This window comes from Amphiura filiformis, chromosome 15 (assembly GCF_039555335.1).
Source record: "Amphiura filiformis chromosome 15, Afil_fr2py, whole genome shotgun sequence".
Taxonomy (NCBI): Eukaryota; Metazoa; Echinodermata; class Ophiuroidea; order Amphilepidida; family Amphiuridae; genus Amphiura; species Amphiura filiformis.
In genome coordinates, this window is record NC_092642.1 from 14,249,657 (window position 1) to 14,269,193 (window position 19,537).

The 19,537-nt window shown below is 38.1% G+C and overlaps 1 protein-coding gene across 1 annotated transcript; it reads right to left on the bottom strand.

Annotated features, from left to right (window-relative positions):
• Nucleotides 1-410: 410 nt before the first annotated feature.
• On the bottom strand, nt 411-16,229 carry LOC140171281 (endonuclease 8-like 1). The gene is made up of 7 exons (XM_072194510.1): nt 15,632-16,229; nt 12,588-12,707; nt 12,107-12,264; nt 10,426-10,581; nt 9,696-9,793; nt 3,494-3,734; nt 411-2,608 (listed from the first exon to the last, which is right to left on the bottom strand). The coding sequence occupies exons 1-7, from the start codon at nt 16,117-16,119 to the stop codon at nt 2,535-2,537; spliced, it is 1,335 nt and encodes a 444-aa protein (XP_072050611.1). The 5' UTR covers nt 16,120-16,229; the 3' UTR covers nt 411-2,534.
• Nucleotides 16,230-19,537: the final 3,308 nt, after the last annotated feature.

The window sequence follows — 19,537 nt, forward strand, 5'->3', positions numbered from 1 at the left end:
TCGAAGGCAGGATCAGCTCCCCAAGTTTTGTACAGGGTAGGCCACAACAATTAGCAACATGTTCTTGTCCAGGGGAATTCCATGCTAGCTCAATTTTCACAAGAACAGAAATTGACACTGACAGCTCAAACTCATACTGTCACACCAATGGCATAGCCAGCACCTTTTCAGAGGGTGGGCAAAGGGGGTGGCTGGCAAGAAAAATTTGAAGGGGGGAAGGGGAAAACATTGATGAAAATGGTCAAAAGTGGGCTAAAATGTACAAAAACAGCCTACAAATCTTAAATATCAGGGTGGCCACCATCCCATGGGGGGGGGGGTCTCTCTCTTGCTTGATATCCCCCCATCTACACTTACATCTTGAATTTAAAAATGATAGGCTACATATGACACCATAATTCTTTGTTATGTTTGTATTATTTCACATATTATATCAATTTGACAAATTCACAATAATAAAACCAAGAAAAATAAAACTACTTGATTGGTTAGTATTAACAATAGATTAAAATTGTGAGTAATAAATGTTAAGTAAAATTTCAAAGTTTTTAGGAGCCTAAGCTTTTGATCCTAGCAGGATCTTTATCAAAGGGTGAAACACTTCCATTGTTTTCCTCTTCCTTTTCCTTTGTGTCCATTCATATGTGCATGGCGCACCACCAAATCACTCCACGTTTAATATACCAGTGAAATTTGGTTTAAATAGTCCACTGCTTATTTGAGCTTGTTGCGATTTTTTTTTGTAAATGTATAGTAAAAATTTCCCCGTTTTCAGTTCATTTGCTACCGGCAAGTGTCTAAATGAAGAAATCTGAGAAAAAGTCCCAATATTTCAGAGATGAAGATTCGGCGTGAATTTGAATGCCTGGTTTCAAAAATTGAGTGATTTACTGGGGGTTAACTTTGAAAAAATTTTCAAAGCAGTATATACTGTTCGAGGATAATATTATACACATGATCAGCTGTAATGTGATACCAAGCTTTATACATGTAGTCAAAATACACTACGGGTGTCTTCCCATCTTTTCCAGGTCCTATTGTCTTTTATTTTGTACATATAGCAATACATACTTGACCGTGACTGTGCATTCCTGCATTGTAGCTGACTGACGTGCGAGATCTTGGACACGATTGACAGCTACGGGATGCATCTGACGTGTTCAGTTCAGCACAGGGCGCAGATCCTGATCTTTTTATCCGTTTCTAATTATAGAAACCAAATAATCCCCTGCTTTTCATCTAATTATCCAAATATATCGCTGATTGTCTTTTAGGTTCCATTGTTTTCCCCTCTCTTGATACCTTTTGAGTCACTCTTTTTAACATATAGAAATGCGGCAAAAGGGAAACGCACTACACAGTTTGGAGACAGGAAAATCAGGTGGTTGTCGCCACCTTCCAATTGGCCAGTTCCAGTTATGGTGCTGTCTAGCAGAGAGGGCAGGCTTTCATTTTGTCCCCCTCTCAGCTAGGTGACGACGTGGTTTCACTTAGAGTTAGAGCTCAATCTTTTAACACAATTTTTATTTTCTGTGCTACATTGTAGACCGATAGATAACATCATTCATCTGTTTTAGCTCCATTTTTCTGTTATCTACATTTATTTTCTCATCACATTTACCCATCTGATTCTTGGGAAAACCATTACAATATTTTATCTTGATTGTGTGTGAGAAGCCACAATAATAAAACCTACAAAAACCAATTTCATGCTGAAGTTCATGAAAATTTATCTGGAAATTCCCACTAAGCTGCATCTAACCAAATTAACCTGATAATATGTGACTTTTATTGTGTGTGAGAAAAAAAAAAAGTCACAATAATAGAACCTAGAAAAACTACACTTGTGTTAGTAAAGTCAAATTTCATGTTGTAGTTCAGAAAACTAATCTGGAAATTCCACTCGGCTGTTTGGCAGTACCAATGCATATAACCATTAGGTGACGTGATAATATTCAAGAAAATGCCAAATATGCCAAATATCACATTAATTGCAACTCTGTGCAAAGGTGTTTTCTTGTGATTCCAACTAGCATTCTCTAATATTTTTTATACTTAAAGTGCATTGAAAGGTGGAGAGCACATAATGTTGTTTTCTTTAAACTTCCGTGGTCCATACGCGCTGGTGAATTGCGATCGCGTTTAAGTGACAAGGTCGCCTACTACGCGCCGCGCCGAAGACCAATGGGTCAGCCGGCTTGTTGTCAAGTGCATTGATCAGCCAATCAGCGTGATTGTTTATTGCTTTTGTGTTTACGCTCGTGTACGCGATACGCACAGGCACGACCACGGAAGTTTAAAGAAAACAACTTTACACAGATGCAAATTAGAAAAGTTGATACACAGATGTACCAGCATACGAGTTTGATACTTCTGAAGTCTAAGACAAATATTTGGTATTCTTCTACATGGTATTGTTTAACATGACTGAATTTGGAAGTTAAAACCAATACAGCTCGCCTGAGTTTGTGATGTCTTCATCATCCCTGAGGGATAGTTCCATATAAGGTCATGTGATCAGTGTATTTCCTCTATCATTTTTTGACAGTAGTTCTTGATCTTGTCCTGTTAGATTTCTTATCCGATGCCTGGACAGGTTTCTTTGCACCTGAAATGGAACACAAAAATTCATCATTATGGATTCAAGATGCAATAAATTTCACAGATGAATGGATTTGAGGCACAGGAGATCGTCATGTGCATCTCGCTTCCTGTGCTGATTGGACAGATGTGTGTAGGGAACCCTAGCTGGATCATGATTTTTATTTATGATCCAAGGAACACTTCTTGGAAATGGCAATTTGATGTGAAGTCTACGCCATCACAACATCTTGAGGCAAATCTAATTTATTTTTGTGTTGAATGACTGATTAAACTTCTAATTGCTATTTATCTACCAACATGTATGATGCTCATATTCTTGTGTTTTTAAAAATGTATTAATATGTATAATGCTTGTATTATGTATATGCGCTGTGATCGCTTGAAATGGCGCTTAATAAATGCCTTTGTAATAATAATAATAATATGAACATTCACTTGAATTCTTGAACACTTGACATTTTACTCACTACTCTTAGAATGAGTAAAACAGACATGTTGATCATAAATTTCAGTGCGAGCTCTCTACATGTTTCTAGTCTGGCTCAAAATGCATAACTGTATGAGCTGTGATACAGGGTGTATCAAAATGATTGATACCCATAAATATCCAGTAAGTATTGGGAAGACTGTCCCATCAAAATGCAGTATATGACATCCACCTTATTTGTAGATTTATGTAATAAAAGGTTATAAATTGTAGTCATTTTCAGAGGATCTAATGTTTAATTTAGAAGAAACAGGCATTTCATTAGATGATAAAGCGGATGAGTACCAATCATTTTGATACACCCTGTAGTCTGTGCTACAGACCATGTACCTATATCATCCATAGGGAGAACAACTCAGAATGCACCATGAGTGTCTTTGAAAAAGACTAGTCTATACCTACCAGATGTTTGTTTAGGGATTGCATCCTTCCTCCTTGACGGTGCTCTGTGAGTTCCAGTCTTCTCATTTCCATTGGCGGCAACATCAGTTGTGACAGCAGCTTTCCTTTTGGCTCGAGATGCTGGTCTTTGAGTTGATGGGGTTTCAGCTTTACTTGGAGCATACTTCTTTTTGGTAGTAGTAGGTGTTTTCTTCTGTGTTTTTCTTGCTCTCTTTGGTGGTTTGGTGTCAGCTTTTGCTTTCTGTAAATAGTTAATAAAGAAAAAATTAATCAAAAATTAAATAATTCTTAGAATGTACTTATTGGCAAAAGCAATTGAAAACTTGTTCAGAAATGTCATTGACCCATCTCAGTTCAAATCACCAGCTGCTATGAGCTGTTGGTTGATGTTCCCATATGGAGTCAATTGATCAATGATCATATATGTAACTCCACAAGTTTTCCACAGGTCTTCGGAAAGTGGTGGTACACAAATACCACATGGTTTGAAGGGAAATAGGGTCACTATTTTTCCCCAGAGGTACTGGCTCCAGGCCTACTACCCTGAACCTGGAGGGTAAGGGGTGGTAGACCTGCAGCCAGTACCGAGGAAAAAATAGTGACCCTATTTCCCTGAAAATACCATGATGTATTTGTTTTATTACACCTCATACATATTTATGAGAGAATGACACCAATTCAGAAAAAAAAGAAGAAAATAGGCATTAGACCAATTTTCAGTCTTCATCAAGTTCGTGCTTAGAGGCCTATGTTGTACCTGTACTTTAACTTGACTTAACTTGACGTTAAGCTTTGGATTCGAAAGCTCCTCTAGGCTCTGCACACATGATTCATTTCTCCTCGCAATACGTCATGAACAGCTTCATAGCTTTATGCATCATAAAATGGGTGTTTCAAGCATTCTTTTGCAAAATATTTATGAAATTCATGCTGCCATTTTTGTTGTTGCTACATGTATAATAAATTGGTTAATTCCTGTTTTATCACACAAAGAACCATGATACAATATAAAATGCCAAGTCCTACTTTTGTGGATGGCAAAACACGCTTACAAACTTTTGTCTCTAAGGATGGTGATATCGTGAATAGGTGGGAAACTATCGTCTGGTAAGATAGGTCATACTGGGGATAGGTATGTTGTGATTGACCAATGAATTGGTGTCATTCTGTCATGAATATGTATGAGGTGTAAGAATATCATTTTTTTTAAGATCAGGGTTTTGGGCAGGCTGAGAGGGGGGAAAGCAATCTTTGGCAGGCTGAGAGGGTGGTAAGCATTGTTGGCAGGCCATGAAATTTGAAGGGACAGATAATTATTGCACAGCCTCTAATAAGAAATGAAGTTCAATTTCCATATGATTGTGTCAAACCGTAGTATTTCTCAGGTGCTAGGAACTGAACTTAAGACCTGAATATTTTGACATTAAAATCACTTCCCTGAATCATATCACATTTATTCAGCTTCTCCATTTAGCTCAGGCATTCAACCCCACGCTGTCTCATAAGTCATTTTTTAACTGATCAGATGGCCAGGTTCATATTGAAAAAGTTGTGTCTTATCAGTGCTTTAGTCTGTCTTGCCTCAAGTTGAGAGTAAAATATAATGCCAGGTTGGATTTTGCAGTGGCAGATTCGAATAAGTTTACACGGTTGCATCGCCAAGGAAATGGCTGTACACTGAACTTAGGTAGAGATCATAGAATTAGAGGTATAAGTATATTTATTAAAAAACCAACATATTGTGACCCGAAGGTCAAATTACATGTCAATGTACAGAGTAAAAGCAAAGCATTCATTAAAATTGATATAAATATGAAAAAAGTATATAAAATAACATAAAATGGCAGACACAAGTAAATACTCTAAATTCACACTATTATTGCACAATAAATATAAAAGCTGAAATGTGCATGCATGCAGGAAAACCGAATAAGCGGCCCTACTTGTTTAATGCATCAACAAAATAGGGATGGGGCTGTTTTTGAAGCGAGATGTTCTGAAACGCAGCTGGGAATAGTGATGCGCATTGCGGAGATTGCGAGCATGACACGCCTGTCTGGTAGGGGAGAAGATCATTGGTGCGCGATGAGTTGGCAAGCCCTTCGGCAAACCTGCGGCAATGGTTCTCTCTCCTATCAAACAGGGACTCAAGCTCGCAAGTCCGCAAGGCCTCAGCATAGGAGGTGAAATTTTGGCCCAGCGTAATCCTGCATGCACGACGTTGTAGCCTTTCCAGGGCACTACTCTGACCAGCAGAGAGTGAGGAGTGCCAGGCTACATCAGCATATTCTAAAAGAGGCTAATGTAGCCTTTGTATCGGTGATCAACTCATCTTCATTAAAGCCAAATTTTTCAGCATCGCAGCATATATAATTTTGGTTTGCTTTAGATGTGATCTGAGAGATGTTCTTGTTCCAACGGAGATCATTTTGGATCCACACGCCTAAGATTTTTGCTTCATCGACAAAATTCAGGGGGATGCCAGAAATATTTAAATTAGAATGAGCAGGAGGGTCTGTTTTGAAGCAGATCTGGATGGCTTGACACTTGGAGGGATTTAAGCTAAGCTTATTGGTGTTAGTCCAGTCATTGAACTTAGTCAGTTCTTCCTGAAGCTTGCTTGGTTGTGGATGTGAGCGATTCTCTGCAAGTGTCAAGTCATCCACGTACTTCCAACATTTGATATCAGACTCCATGTTTTGGGCTGCATCATTAATCACCACTTGAAATCCAATGGGACCAAGTTTAGTTCCCTGAGGAAGAGCTCCATTGAGGACCCTATACTCAGAGAGAGTTTGGTTATAGCGCACACATTGGACACGGTTACTGACAAAGTCACACAACCATGGAGCGATGGATCTCATGGACTCCAAGGCGGATAAACTTACTAATGAGGATATTGTGGTCAATCATATCGAACGCCTTTGAGAAGTCCGTCAGAACCACCGTTCCAATGTTGTTGACTTTGTCAGCACCTTGGTGAATTGAGTGAAGAAGGCTGACCAAATAGTGCGATGTGGATATGCCCTTAATATTACCATACTGTTGGGGGTCAATCTTTTCCTGAATATCCTCCAGCACCCAGTCAGTGATAAACCCTTCACTGATTTTGGAAAAACAGTCTGTTAAAGAAATGGGCCTGAGTTTGTCAGCCCTAGGAGGCTTTGATTTGGGGATTGGAACCACTATGGCTCTTTTCCATTGAGTGGGCACAACACCTTCAGCGTAAGAGCTGTTCAGAATATTAGTCAAGGGGACACTCAATTCATATGCAAATTCCTTAATTAATTTGGGAGAGATACCATCTGGGCCACTGGCTTTGGTAGACTTGACCTTTTTGAGCTCAGCATAAACATCCCAAGGGTAGAGTGATGGTGATTGATCCGGGGCCGGTAGGTAGGCCTCAAGAGATCCAAGATCCAGCGGAGGTATGTTAGACGAGATGCTAACAAATTGGTCGTTAATTATGTTGGCAATTGTACCATGATCATCATCACTTACCCCTGAAATAGGAATACTGAGCTCAGATTTGGTGTTCCTGGTCATTGATCTTATTTGTTGGTGCCACTTCCGTGGCTCAATGGCTTGAAGATTTCTTACTCTATTTGCATAATAATCAACCTTAGATTTCTTAATTGCACGCTGGACCTTATTGCGTAACATTTTATAACGCTCTACATCATGTGCTGCAAATGCTTTCTGACGATCTTTTACAAGCGACTTGATTTTCTGAGTCATCCATGGTTTATTATTGCTATGGACTTTGAGTGTGGCAAGAGGAAAGTGTGAATCAATAGCATCATGCAGAGACCGGTAGAGTGCATTTGCTTTCAGCTGTGTGGTACTAGCAGTAAGAACATTGGACCAGTCATGACCTTGGATCCATAATCCAAATTCTCTGATCTGGGAGTCTTTCATAGGACGATGAGTCCTTTTGTCATTGCGATGTTTGGCAATGTGAAGCACTGTTGGTCTCCAAATAATACAAATATGATCACTCTTTCCTAATGCCGAAACTGGTATGGGATCTTTGAAATGTGAGCTAATATTGGTCATGATAAGATCTAGTGTGGCTTCACCACGAGTTGGGAATGTAACTAGTTGCTTGAGGTTACAGTTCTTAAGAACATTGTTCACATTCATTCTGTTAAAGTCCCCCATTATTGTGAATCCTATTTCGGGATATTTGGTATGAAGAAAATCCATGGATTCCAGCAGATGTTGATCGAGAAGATCCCGATGAGGCGAGTCGCGTGGAATATAGACGCCACACACAGCGATGACAGAGACATCTCTGGGGAGTCGTTTGGGTTTTAATAGGACCCATAAGCACTCTAGTTCATCTGGGACAGCAATTTCCTGGATCTCACTGGCAGCAATATTGGATTTGACGTAAATTGCCACACCGCCACCCCTTTTTTGGCTGCGAGATTTAGTAAAAAGTTCGTAGCCTTCAATTGATAGCATGGTGTCAGGAAGGTCTTTGTGAAAGCATGATTCGGTGACAACGCCAACATCTATGTGTTCCTGATCTAATAAGAGTTCAAATTCGTCAAATTTATTTACTATTGACTGAGCGTTCGTTAGCGTAAAGGTGGGAAAGTCACTTCTTGGGCGTTCATGTGGGATTCCACGAGATGGGGTTTGAGGTAATTGCCTCAGATTGGACAAATTAGCACCTTTCTGAGGGGCTGCAGGAAATTGATGATAGGCATTATGATTAGGGTTCACGATGACCTGAATTTTTCTCTGCAGAAATTTTCCCGCACGGCAACCACGGCGTTTAGTTCTTTTATAGCGTTGAAGCTCATCAAGTTTGATTTTAAGATCTTGTGATGGGATCAGGAGGTCACTGTTCAAGTTTTTGAGGGCACACGAGGAATACGAAATTCTCTCCATGTTTACGGAAAACAAGTCGAGTAGCAGGCCTACAGATTGATGAAGTTTCTGTATGTTCACCGTCTTAGCCTAGGCAAATTAAACAGTCATTTTGCACAGGGCTGACATTCGTGACACTTGGGCGGTGGCGCTGCGTGCTGACTGGAAATAGTAATGTCAACCTTATATACAATGATGTGTTAATAGGCGTACATGATATAGCGATGCAAAGGTGAAGAATTCTGACAGGTCAGAATGACAAGGAATGATTGTCACCAAAGTACACACCTGCAATGGTTCAGCTTTTAGTTTATGGAATAACTGCTCCGGAAAAGTTGATGAAGTATATTCATTGCACGAAAACAACACAAACAGACGAAGAATTGAAGTCATAATATACGATCTTTTTTCAGAATTTACCTTTATTTTTTTTCAAAACCGATTTTTTGGCATATTTTTAATACTTACACATGTTCTAACTTAAATCTATGAGCAAACTGTCAAATTCGTCCTATTTGTAGTAAAACGGGACGATTTTCTGTTGGTCCGACATAAAGTCATAATTTTAGATTATGACTTTATGTCGGCCACGATCGCAAACCGTAGTCTCGTACAAAACTAGCTTGGTTACGCTCCCTCCACATGTGGAGGGAGCGTAACTCAAACTGGCCGCCAGTAGGAGACTAACTCTGAGGCCGCACTCGCTGTCCTAATCTAAATAGTGCGAGATGTTTCGAGTGATAGAGGTGAAGTTTATGATGTTGTTTCTTTGCAAATTCCCAATGTTTTTCGCGTCCAAATGTATTGGGAACTTTCACAATGATTGCATATTATCATTTTAGAAGAAAAAAGAAAAATCTAAAAATTTAAAAAGATCGTACATTAAGGCTTTGAGTGAAAATAAATGTTGAATCGGGAACCGAATATAATACGACCGGCTGCAGCTAAAGAGCGCCACCATCTTTTGAGAAGGAGAACCCAGACTTGATCGCCATCTTAATACAGGTATGGAGCAAAAATTGAGGGTATTTGGTTCCCACGGAATGCGCTTGAGGCAATTGTTGGCATGCAAGTGCAACATGGATGATGGGCGCATTTGAGACACACACATGATGCGACCTGCATGCGATACCAAGACACTTTTTGAGACACAGAATTGTTTTTGTTCATCGGTATAAAAGACCCAAATACCAAAATTTTCTCCCCATAACAAACAGTGCTATTGTATGTGGTGGTATAGGGAGTCTGGGTTCTCCTTCTCCAATTCTGTGGCAGAGATACACTACAGTACTAAATTATAATATATAATGCCCACAGTATATACCTTTGGTGGTGAGATGTCATCATTCTCTGCAGTTTTCTTTGCTACTTTACTTAAAGCTGCGCTTCTCTTCTTGGTTTTCTTGCTTCTTGATTTCCCTTCTATTGGTATAAAAACATATTACAGGTAAAAGAAATTAACAAATGAATAAAAACTTATAAAAAAGTGGTAGCCACAGGGGTGTGGTGCACCCCTGCTAATGTTAAAAAGGTCAGCTTTGAAAGGCAGTCCTCTTTGTAGTTAAATTCAGAAAAGGTATACTTTTTATCCACAGACACCCCCAAAATTACCTCTTCCTTATGATACCAAAATATAAGTTTTTGATATTTGTGGCAAATATTAAAAGTTGACCTAGACATTTACAGCTAGTACTTAAAGTAAACGTATAAAGATATGTAAAAGTCTATGTAGCTGGGAGAAAAAGCAGAACATCATATGAAAATGTTTACCTTTTGTATTGAAGATATACATAAAGTTTCATAAAAAGACCTCAATTTGAAATCTTTTGGGAAACTTCAAGCATATCTTCAATATGTACCCAACATTATGAAGAGACAAGGGGGCCCACTACTTAATCCATGTGTATAATCCTCTCCTGACTGAAAATACACCCTTAGTAATCATTGTGAGTAAACATTTTGGTTTTGTTTAAAAGAAATTTTCTTACACATTCTGGTCATTTCAAGTAAATGTCACATATAAATACAAAGATATTATGATATTCTAATTTTACCTTTAGGCACCATTGGTCCAGCTGGGCCTTTAAACCATATAGTCCTGCTATTGTGGTCTACCATATTATTCATACCCTCTTGATAATAACATTGCAACCAAGCTGTGAAGGATGTGTAGTCAGACTTATTCCCTTCTGGGTCGTAACCACCACCACCTGTATCAACACAAGTTAAACACAATGTTGCCAGTATTAGGGATAAGAAAACTATACTTTGATCAGCTCGATGAATATCAAAATATATATTTTCAGAAATTTCTTGTGACATCTCGCCAGAAGCATGAAGAATTATTAATTAAAGTCCTATACAGTGTGGTAGGTCTCGAGACCATCTCAAGACCTGATTTTGCAGTGTCTCGGTCTCGGATGTCAAGGTCTCGGTCTCGGTACTCAAAAGTCTCGGTCTCGGACCTCAAAAGTCTCGGTCTCGAACGTTTTTTTGTTCGAGACCTGTCAAAACCTGAAGAAAAAGATATGATTTTCTGTTGTTGTTCAATATTTATTCCTTATCCTAAATTTCAATGAATGTTGAAGAAACTGTTAAGAATAAAGATACAGAAATCATTTTATAAAGTTATAAAAAGTTATAAATGAATCATAAGTGAGCATGTTCGGATGTGAGCTTCCAATTTCAGTTCATGATTAAACATAGGTGGGCAGGTGGCGGAAGCAAGGATCCCACTAAACTTTTGCAATGGGAACATTCTCCACAAAAGCATAATAGATGAACAAATAGTTGCCCTGTGCAGTGTGCATCTTCTTTTCAGCACGAAAAACACTGTGTTTTGGGCCGATATGGCAAAATTGCTCAATTTTGCGCGCTTCGTGCACTGGCCCTTCGTACACTAGCCTAATTTTGCCTCCACTATAGCCAATATTTTTGAAATGTTCCCAAAATTTGGAGGAAAAACAGTAAAAATTAAGACAAATAGTGTTAAACTGCGGGTCCAAATTTCTTGAAAAGTTGGTACAATAATGGGTTCCCTTTCATATTCTCAGCGGCACACCCCTCCCCAAACCAAACTTGAGTATCCCCCGGGATTAAACCAAGGTCTCGGTCTCGGTCTCGGAACTTAGAGGTCTCAGTCTCGGAAGGGGTGGTCTTGGTCTCGGAAGGTTTGGTCTCGGTCTCGATCTCGGACAGGCAGGTCTCGGTCTCGGTCTTGGACATAGTGGTCTTGACTACAACACTGGTCCTATACTTTGTCTACTTTCTTTTTTACACAAAATATATGTAGACCAGATAGGTTATAACTAATAGCACTCTTAGCATGGGTGTACTTTTCAGCATAGTGGTAAAAGCCTAACATTTCCTGCCTATTATGAGCTGATCAAAGTATAGGGACCTCCTGCCAGCCCATTTAGCAGTGGTTAAGCTACATGTATAAAAGAAACCATTACCCTGCCATAACATATCATAGAGCACTAACAATATGCCCATTACACCAGTGGTGTGCGCAGTAGGGTGTGGCGAAAAACACTTTTTTCTCGGCACATCGACTTGGTACTATAGTGTATCTCTACCACAGTTTTCAGCATCTCAACCGCACTTTCCCGCCCATTGCGCCCAATCCAAAATCAAGACCATGTGGGGTAGGTTGTCAAACTGATTCAAACACATCTGCATGTTTTGTGGAATATAACAGTTCCACCCTGAAAATGCACAATTATGAAAGCTTACCTATGTTAAGGACTTCCAATGGTACAGTATGGCACAGATGTAAGATGTCAGGTTCTTCCTTGCCTTTCTTGCCTGTCTTGCCAGGTTTAGCATCAGGTGGTTCAATACTGAGACCTTCCAGTACTGTGCGTGCCTTCTCAAATGGTGGAATACTCAATCTACAAAAAAATTAATATTAAGAATGTTTCACTATTTAATAGATCCAAAAGGGGAAACATTGCAAAATTATATCTCTTGACCTGCTACCAAAATTAATTAACCGGGATAAATTAATGCGCCTGTACATGCAGCATGCAAATATGGGCCATTTTAGTGCTACAATGTACATGTTGTAAAATGGGACAAAGGATAATGGTGGCCTGAAATAGACCAAAAGGAAGAAACATTACATAAACATTAATGTTTTGTTAGAAACATTAATAAATGATCACATCAAACAACCATGGACAGGAAACTCAAAATCAACTTTGATTAGCCTTACCTGTACAATATCTCTGCTCTCAGGTAGTTACCAATTCCATTGAAATATTTCTGATTGAGTAGAACTTCACAGATGGGCTGATTGAAGGCAGCATTATTGAGATTATTTACCACATTAGCTCTGTAAAAAAAGAATGATAGTGAACAGAACATTGTCAGATTACATGACTTGCTTGAAGTAATAATCATAGGCGTCGATCCGGAGTCTCAACATCACTAGACCCATCAACGATGTTATTTGCCAAAGACGTTTGAAATGGGCTGGGCATATCCTCAGGATGCCTCAACATCAGCTTCGATCCCCACCAAGCCTACATTAACAACTTCAGTATTGCATTTTTTTGCATTTTGTGATGAAATGAGAAAAAAATTGGACAAGATGGTATGCAAAATGTAGGGGCAAATCTTCTCGTTCTATTTGTGGCATTGGTATCAATGTAGCTTACATGCTTTTAAATGTACATGTAGAAGCGTGGTAAGTGGTACCACTTGCAAAAATGCAATGGGTGTATAGCACCCCTTAAAATAATCAATAAATCGACTATCCAATAATATTGATATTACTGATATCACTTTACCAATAATGAACAAAAAAATGTTGAAAATCTGGAAAAAGGATTGAAATTGAGCAACTGTCCTAGGTCATGTGATGATAATGTACTACTGTGTTTCCAAAGAGAAAGGCTTTCCATGCCAGCAACGAATGAATAAAAAAAGAGGGATAAACTAATTTAGCAGATGGTTATGAATATAGAAGATATAAGTAAATGGGAGCAAAATTGATTGATCAATTTTTATCGATACATGTCTACAAGCATATAGAGTAGTGGTGTGATTTATATTTAAAACTGCACAAAAAAGAAAATTGGATCGCTATATATGATAATAAAAAATATCCAAAATAAATTGAACATATGGGCAAAAAAATAAAATATGGCCAACACGTATATAGCTAAGCTAAATTGGAGATCACACAGCAATGCGCGCGGGTGTCCGAGACTTACATTATTTTTTTTGGTGGTGGGGAGGGAGCCCAGTTCCATTAATAATTGAAACTCCCGGCTCCGACCGGGAGTTCCAACGTACCAGGTGCTGTGTATGTGGTGTTTTATGTGGTTGTGTTTTTAATGTGCATTCACATACACACTAAGGCTAAGTTTTAGCCATCGGTATGAAGAAATAGTTGCTCCAAAAATTATTGCAAATTTCACATTTGTAATCATTTTCACCACAAAATATGAGATGAAAACACAGGTGAGCAATGTATGAATATATCCAGGTCAAACACTCAGGTTGTTAATTATTTTCAATGTTAAAGGAGTATTTTGTGATCCTAGCATCCTCTTTTTATGATATTTGTTGTCAGTAGATATTCACGAAAAAAGCTTATTCCCAAAATTTCAGTTGATTCTGATTTTCCATTTGCGAGTTATGCATGATTATGTGACATGTGTATTTACACTGCTCCATAGAGATTAGACAATGTGTTGTAATTTCATTCTGGTATACCAGAACGAAATTTAAATTTCACGATATCTTTGCGAAACAAATTAATCTGCAAAAAATATTTTGTAAATAAACATTATGTAGCCAGAGGTTTTTCCAGTGATATAAAAATCTCAACTTTTTTTGAGAAAAGTGGGGGGATGATGCTGTGGATCACGAAATGCCCTTTTAATATTTTGCAACATTTTTAATGAAAACAATTAACACTGAAGACACCCTATGGCACCTGCTACAACAGGCTCTGGACAAACTAGGTATTTCACAAGGGTGTCCCCTTGACAGATGTGAGCAGTTGGTAAGTGCAACCCCAGTTGTTTTTTAGTAAATTTCTACAAATTTCGAAAGTTTGAGGACTTGTTCTCAAGATGTACAAATGTAGAAGGTGCCATAGGGTGTCTTCAGTGTTAATTTGTTTCATTTATAAATGTCACAAAATATTAATATTGACGATAATTAACAACCTGTTTGACCTCTCCATGTATTCATACATTGCTCACCTGTGTTTTCATATCATATTTTGTGGTGAAAAATGATTACAAAGTTTGCAATCATTTGTGGAGTAACGATTTCTTTGTACCGACAGCTAATACATGTGAATGCACATTAAACACAACCACATACACAGCACCTGTTGGAACTCACCTTCAATTTTTTTCAAATTTTACACAGGGTGTTTTCTAGCCCAATGGCACATTTTAAGACTAGGTAGAAAAAAATGAGGGGCGTTTGATGCACCCTGTGTTTGTATGTGTTTAATGTGCATTCACATACACACTTAGCCGTCGGTTCGAAGAAATCGCTGCTCCAAAAATGATTGCAAATTACACATTTGTAATCATTTTTCACCACAAAATATGATATGAAAACACAGGTGAGCAATGTATGAATATATAGAGAGGTGAAACAGGTTATTAATTATTGTCAATATTAATATTTTATGACATTTATAATGAAAATAATTAACACTCTAGCCACCCTATATGGCACCTTCTACAACTTGAGAACAAGTCCTCAAACGTTCGAAATTTGTAGTTACTACAACTGGTGCTGGGCAAATCAATTCATCTCCCGATTTGCAAAGGTTGACTTGTCAATGTTGCAAACTGATGGTGATACCCTTCCGGTTCTTGAACATGTGAGCCCAGCACTATGTCACATGTTGATCACTTATTTACAATGGGGACTGTGTGATCAATGTCTGGCGATCACTCGAGAAAAATTGACACAAAATGACGTTTTTCCTGAGTAAAGTCATGGTGAATTGATGATGGAATAGCACATGTGTGATGTGTCACTAATAATATGTCAAGAACAATATCCTCATATTTTTGAGACAATAATTAACTTAGAGGAATAAGTTTTTATTCATATATGCATGACTTTGGACCCTGTATGGTAACCGTGTACATGTGCCAAACAAGGCACGTTACATGCAACTTCTAACTTTCGTATCACAAGCTTCGGTTGTTCATGCTAAAGTTAGAATTTTCAAACAACGGCTACGGCGCTGCATGATTTTACTTTTTTAATTTTGCCTACCTGAATTCCCGATATTCAAACATTGGATCCGGTCCTCTGTCTTTAGACCAATCTGCATCAACCTGCCATCTACCAAACCTCCTCACATCAACATGACTCAACACCATTGGTGGTTTGTCATTGGTAAAGAACTTGAGATGAGCATGTTTGTGTACATTTTCTTCTGATGTGAATTCAAACTTTCCTGACATTCCAAATCGGAACAAAATTTTAGTGCAATTTGACGCTGCATCAGGATCAGATTTTATTTTAAGTTTTGATTTTGATCCTGGTTTGATTTTTGATTTAGTATCGTCTTCAAGTTTAGTTAGCATCAATTGCATTTCTTTGCCCCTTGAACACGCTGTGATCGAGTAAGCTTTGGCTTCGAAAGCAACTTCACTGCTCTTGTGCACCTCCGATTTCACGACTTTGCCACTGAAAATTCGCCCTTTGCATGATGTGCTGACAAACCGAGCTGATAGGTGAAGCTCTGGTCCTTCAGGCATCTTGCTTTAGAAATATAACAGCTCTTGTTTCCTGAATTTCTAACTGTTTCTCCTCAGTTCTGCTTGCGTGTCAAGTCTGCAGAATTCATCTGTCAAAACATGTGTGCATTGTTTACGTTGTGTAATACAAAATCAACAACAGGCAGCTGTCAATACGTGCGTGTGGGACTAGACTAATTCCAATCAGCCGTCTACACTTCGCATGTACTGTGTATGCTTCGTAGTGACGATTGACGACTGAGGGCAGCAGTCTAGTGTGGGACGCGATGGTTTGCAAATTGCTGCCTTCTAAGTTATCCATGAGGTGCTGAACAGAGGGCGCTATACGAGTACAATTTCTGGAGCAGGTGGTGGCGGATGCGATATGTTCTTTTTAACTACTGTTAGAGTTTACACCAAACATTCCTATAGATCGGTCAAACAAAAAATGCCTGCACAGTAAATAAAAAAAAGACCCCCGTTTTTCAAATTCCCAAGATGTGTCTTCATAAATGTAGGCCCTAGGCCTATATTATTTAAACTCTTGCATGATTGCTTGAAAGGGATTCCCATATCATATCTTGCCATGATGCAGTCATGTCTACAGTAGAATTCATCTCGACCTTTGCAGGACTTAACCCCATTAAAAGCTATTAAACCAAGATAACACTCATTGAAACAGCTCAACTGATTAAATCGGATCTTCTCTGGTTGTGCACAAGTGACTGTTTTCATGTGCGATATCGCAATAAAACTGGTATTCATAGCTTCAGTTGGGTAACCGATTATAAAGGAAACGAAAGGAAACAATGTTATGTGTGGCTTTGTTCACGAAATCAGACAATGCCGTGCTTTTTGTAAACCAGCATTCTTGAAAATGAGCAACATAATGATTTTTGACTTAACACGGTTTAGAAATAATTTCTTCATATTTTTGGTGTTATCTGTCGTTTACATGTCCTTCCTAAAACACAAAAGTACGACCCTCTCCAAACACCTAAATTAGCTAAAAATTTAGGACATGTTACAAAACTTTATTTTCTAGAACCTATTTAGAATAATTTAAATGTAGCTTTTACCGGTTTTTTTGTGGCATCCTTCAGAAGTGAGCGGTCCGATACCAATATTTTCGGTCAAATCTCCATTCAAATAACACGGGGAGTTGGCTAGCTATGCCTTGCCCTCACTCATATTTTACAAAAGTACGACCATTTCTGAACATCTAACCTAGCTGTAATTTTAGGTCATGTTAGAGAAATATATTTGCTAGAAGTTTTGGAGAATAAATAAAATATTGGCTGGTTATTTTTCACACAGTGATGTTAACTAGGCAAGTGTCCATTCTCCCAACATACATCATTTGTAGGGGTCACGCGTCAATGGTGAGAGCACTGTGTATTGTGTATAGGAAAACGGACAGTAACTGCAGTATGCATGAAATAGGCCTATAGCTTTAAACTGTCAACAAAGTTAAAAAATCAAATTAAATTACTCAGCGTAGCCCTACATAGTTAATGCGAGAAAAATATGCTATCTACTGATGATAGCAATGCTAGAATAAGAAGCTATCTACTGATGATAGCAATGCTGGAATAAGATGTAATCTACTGATGATAGCTTAATAAGGTGATATTTATAACTGATGATAATGCTAGAGTAAGAAACTATCTCCTCATCAATGCGAGAATAACTTGAGATGCTATCTACTGATGATAGCAATGCTACACTCTGAGGAATAAATGTTCGAAATCGAACCTTTTTTTGTTCCGCTCAGGAGAAGCCTCCCTTGGACCTCTAAAAGGGGTTCCTTAATTTGAGAGAACACTTAAAGGTTGTCTAAAGAACCGAAAACGGTTATGTATCACAATTTTGGAACCATTTTTGGTTATTTTTACAGGACAACTTTAGAACCTTTTTAGAACCTTCATTTCTTAGAGTGTAAAGTAGGAAGCTATCTACTGGTGATAGCAATGCTATAGAATAAGATGCTATCTACTGATGATAGCAATGCTAGAAAAAGAAGATATCTACTGATGATTGCAATGCAGAATAAGATGCTATCTATACTAGCTGATGATAGCAATGCAGAATAAGATGCTATCTACTGATGATAGCAACGCAGAATAAGATGCTATCTACTGATGATAGCAATGCTAGAATAAGATGTTATCTACTGATGATAGCAATGCTAGAGTTAGACGCTATCTACTGATATTGATAGCAATGCGAGAATAAGATACTATATATACTGATATTGTTAGCAATGCGAGAATAAGATGCTATCTACTGATGATAGCAATGCTACAATAAGATCCTATCTACTGATGATAACAATGCTATCACTCAAAGAAATAAAGGATTTAAATAAAACCTTTTTTCTCCTCTCAGCTAGGAGAACCCTCTCTCTAGGACCTCTAAAAGGGTTCCTTAATTTTAGAGAACCCTTAATGGTTCTCTAAAGAACCGAAAACGGTTATGTATCCCAATTTTGGAACTATTTTTTGGTTTTCTTTAGAACATGTACCCGGTACCGTAAGTGTTCCTGAAAGGACAACTTTAGAACCTTTTTAGAATATTTTATTTCTTAGAGTGTAGAATAAGATGCTATCTACTGATGATAGCAATGCTAGAATAAGAAACTATCTACTGATGATAGCAATGCTACAATAAGATGCTATCTACTGACGGTAGCTATGCTACAATAAGGTGCTATCTATTGATAATAGTAATGTTAGAGTAAGAAGCTATCTGCTGATGATATTAATGCAGAATAAGATGCTATCTACTGATGATAGCAATGCAGAATAAGATGCTATCTACTGATGATAGCAATGCTGGAATAAGATGCTATCTACTGATGATAGCAATGCAGAATAAGATGCTATCTACTGATGATAGCAATGCTGGAATAAGATGCTATCTACTGATGATAGCAATGCTGGAATAAGATGCTATCTACTGATGATAGCAATGCAGAATAAGATGCTATCTACTGATGGTAGCAATGCAGAATACGATGCTATCTGCTGATGATATAGCAACGCAGTATAAGGTGCTATCAACTGATAGTGTAGCAAGGCAGAATAAAATGCTATCTACTGATAGTGTAGCAATGCAGAATAAAATGCTATCTACTGATAGTATACAAATACAGAATAAGATGCTATCTACTGATGATAGCAATGCTAGGACAAGAATAAAAAGTTTTTACTGAACCATTCGTTGGGAATGTTAAGTTTAATGGAGATAAAGGGGAAAACATGGGAGGAATTCGAATATTTTGAGCAAACAACGGCAACGCGAGCATTTTTGTGGATTGTTTTTTTGGTCAAAATTCCCACTCCTCCTTATGGTAAATATTGTATGGTCCTTTAGACAGCCTGACGTATTATAAGTGTCATATTTATAAATAAACATATAACAGCCTTTGGTACTCATT

Bases quoted from the DNA above. Each gene is read 5' to 3' on its own strand.
- LOC140171281 (XM_072194510.1), bottom strand. From the start codon at position 16,119: ATGCCTGAAGGACCAGAGCTTCACCTATCAGCTCGGTTTGTCAGCACA. The intron at 3,735-9,695 runs GTATATACTGTG...AACTATTTACAG, and splicing joins ATGACATCTCACCACCAAAG to AAAGCAAAAGCTGACACCAA. The intron at 2,609-3,493 runs GTAGGTATAGAC...GTTCCATTTCAG, and splicing joins AATCCCTAAACAAACATCTG to GTGCAAAGAAACCTGTCCAG.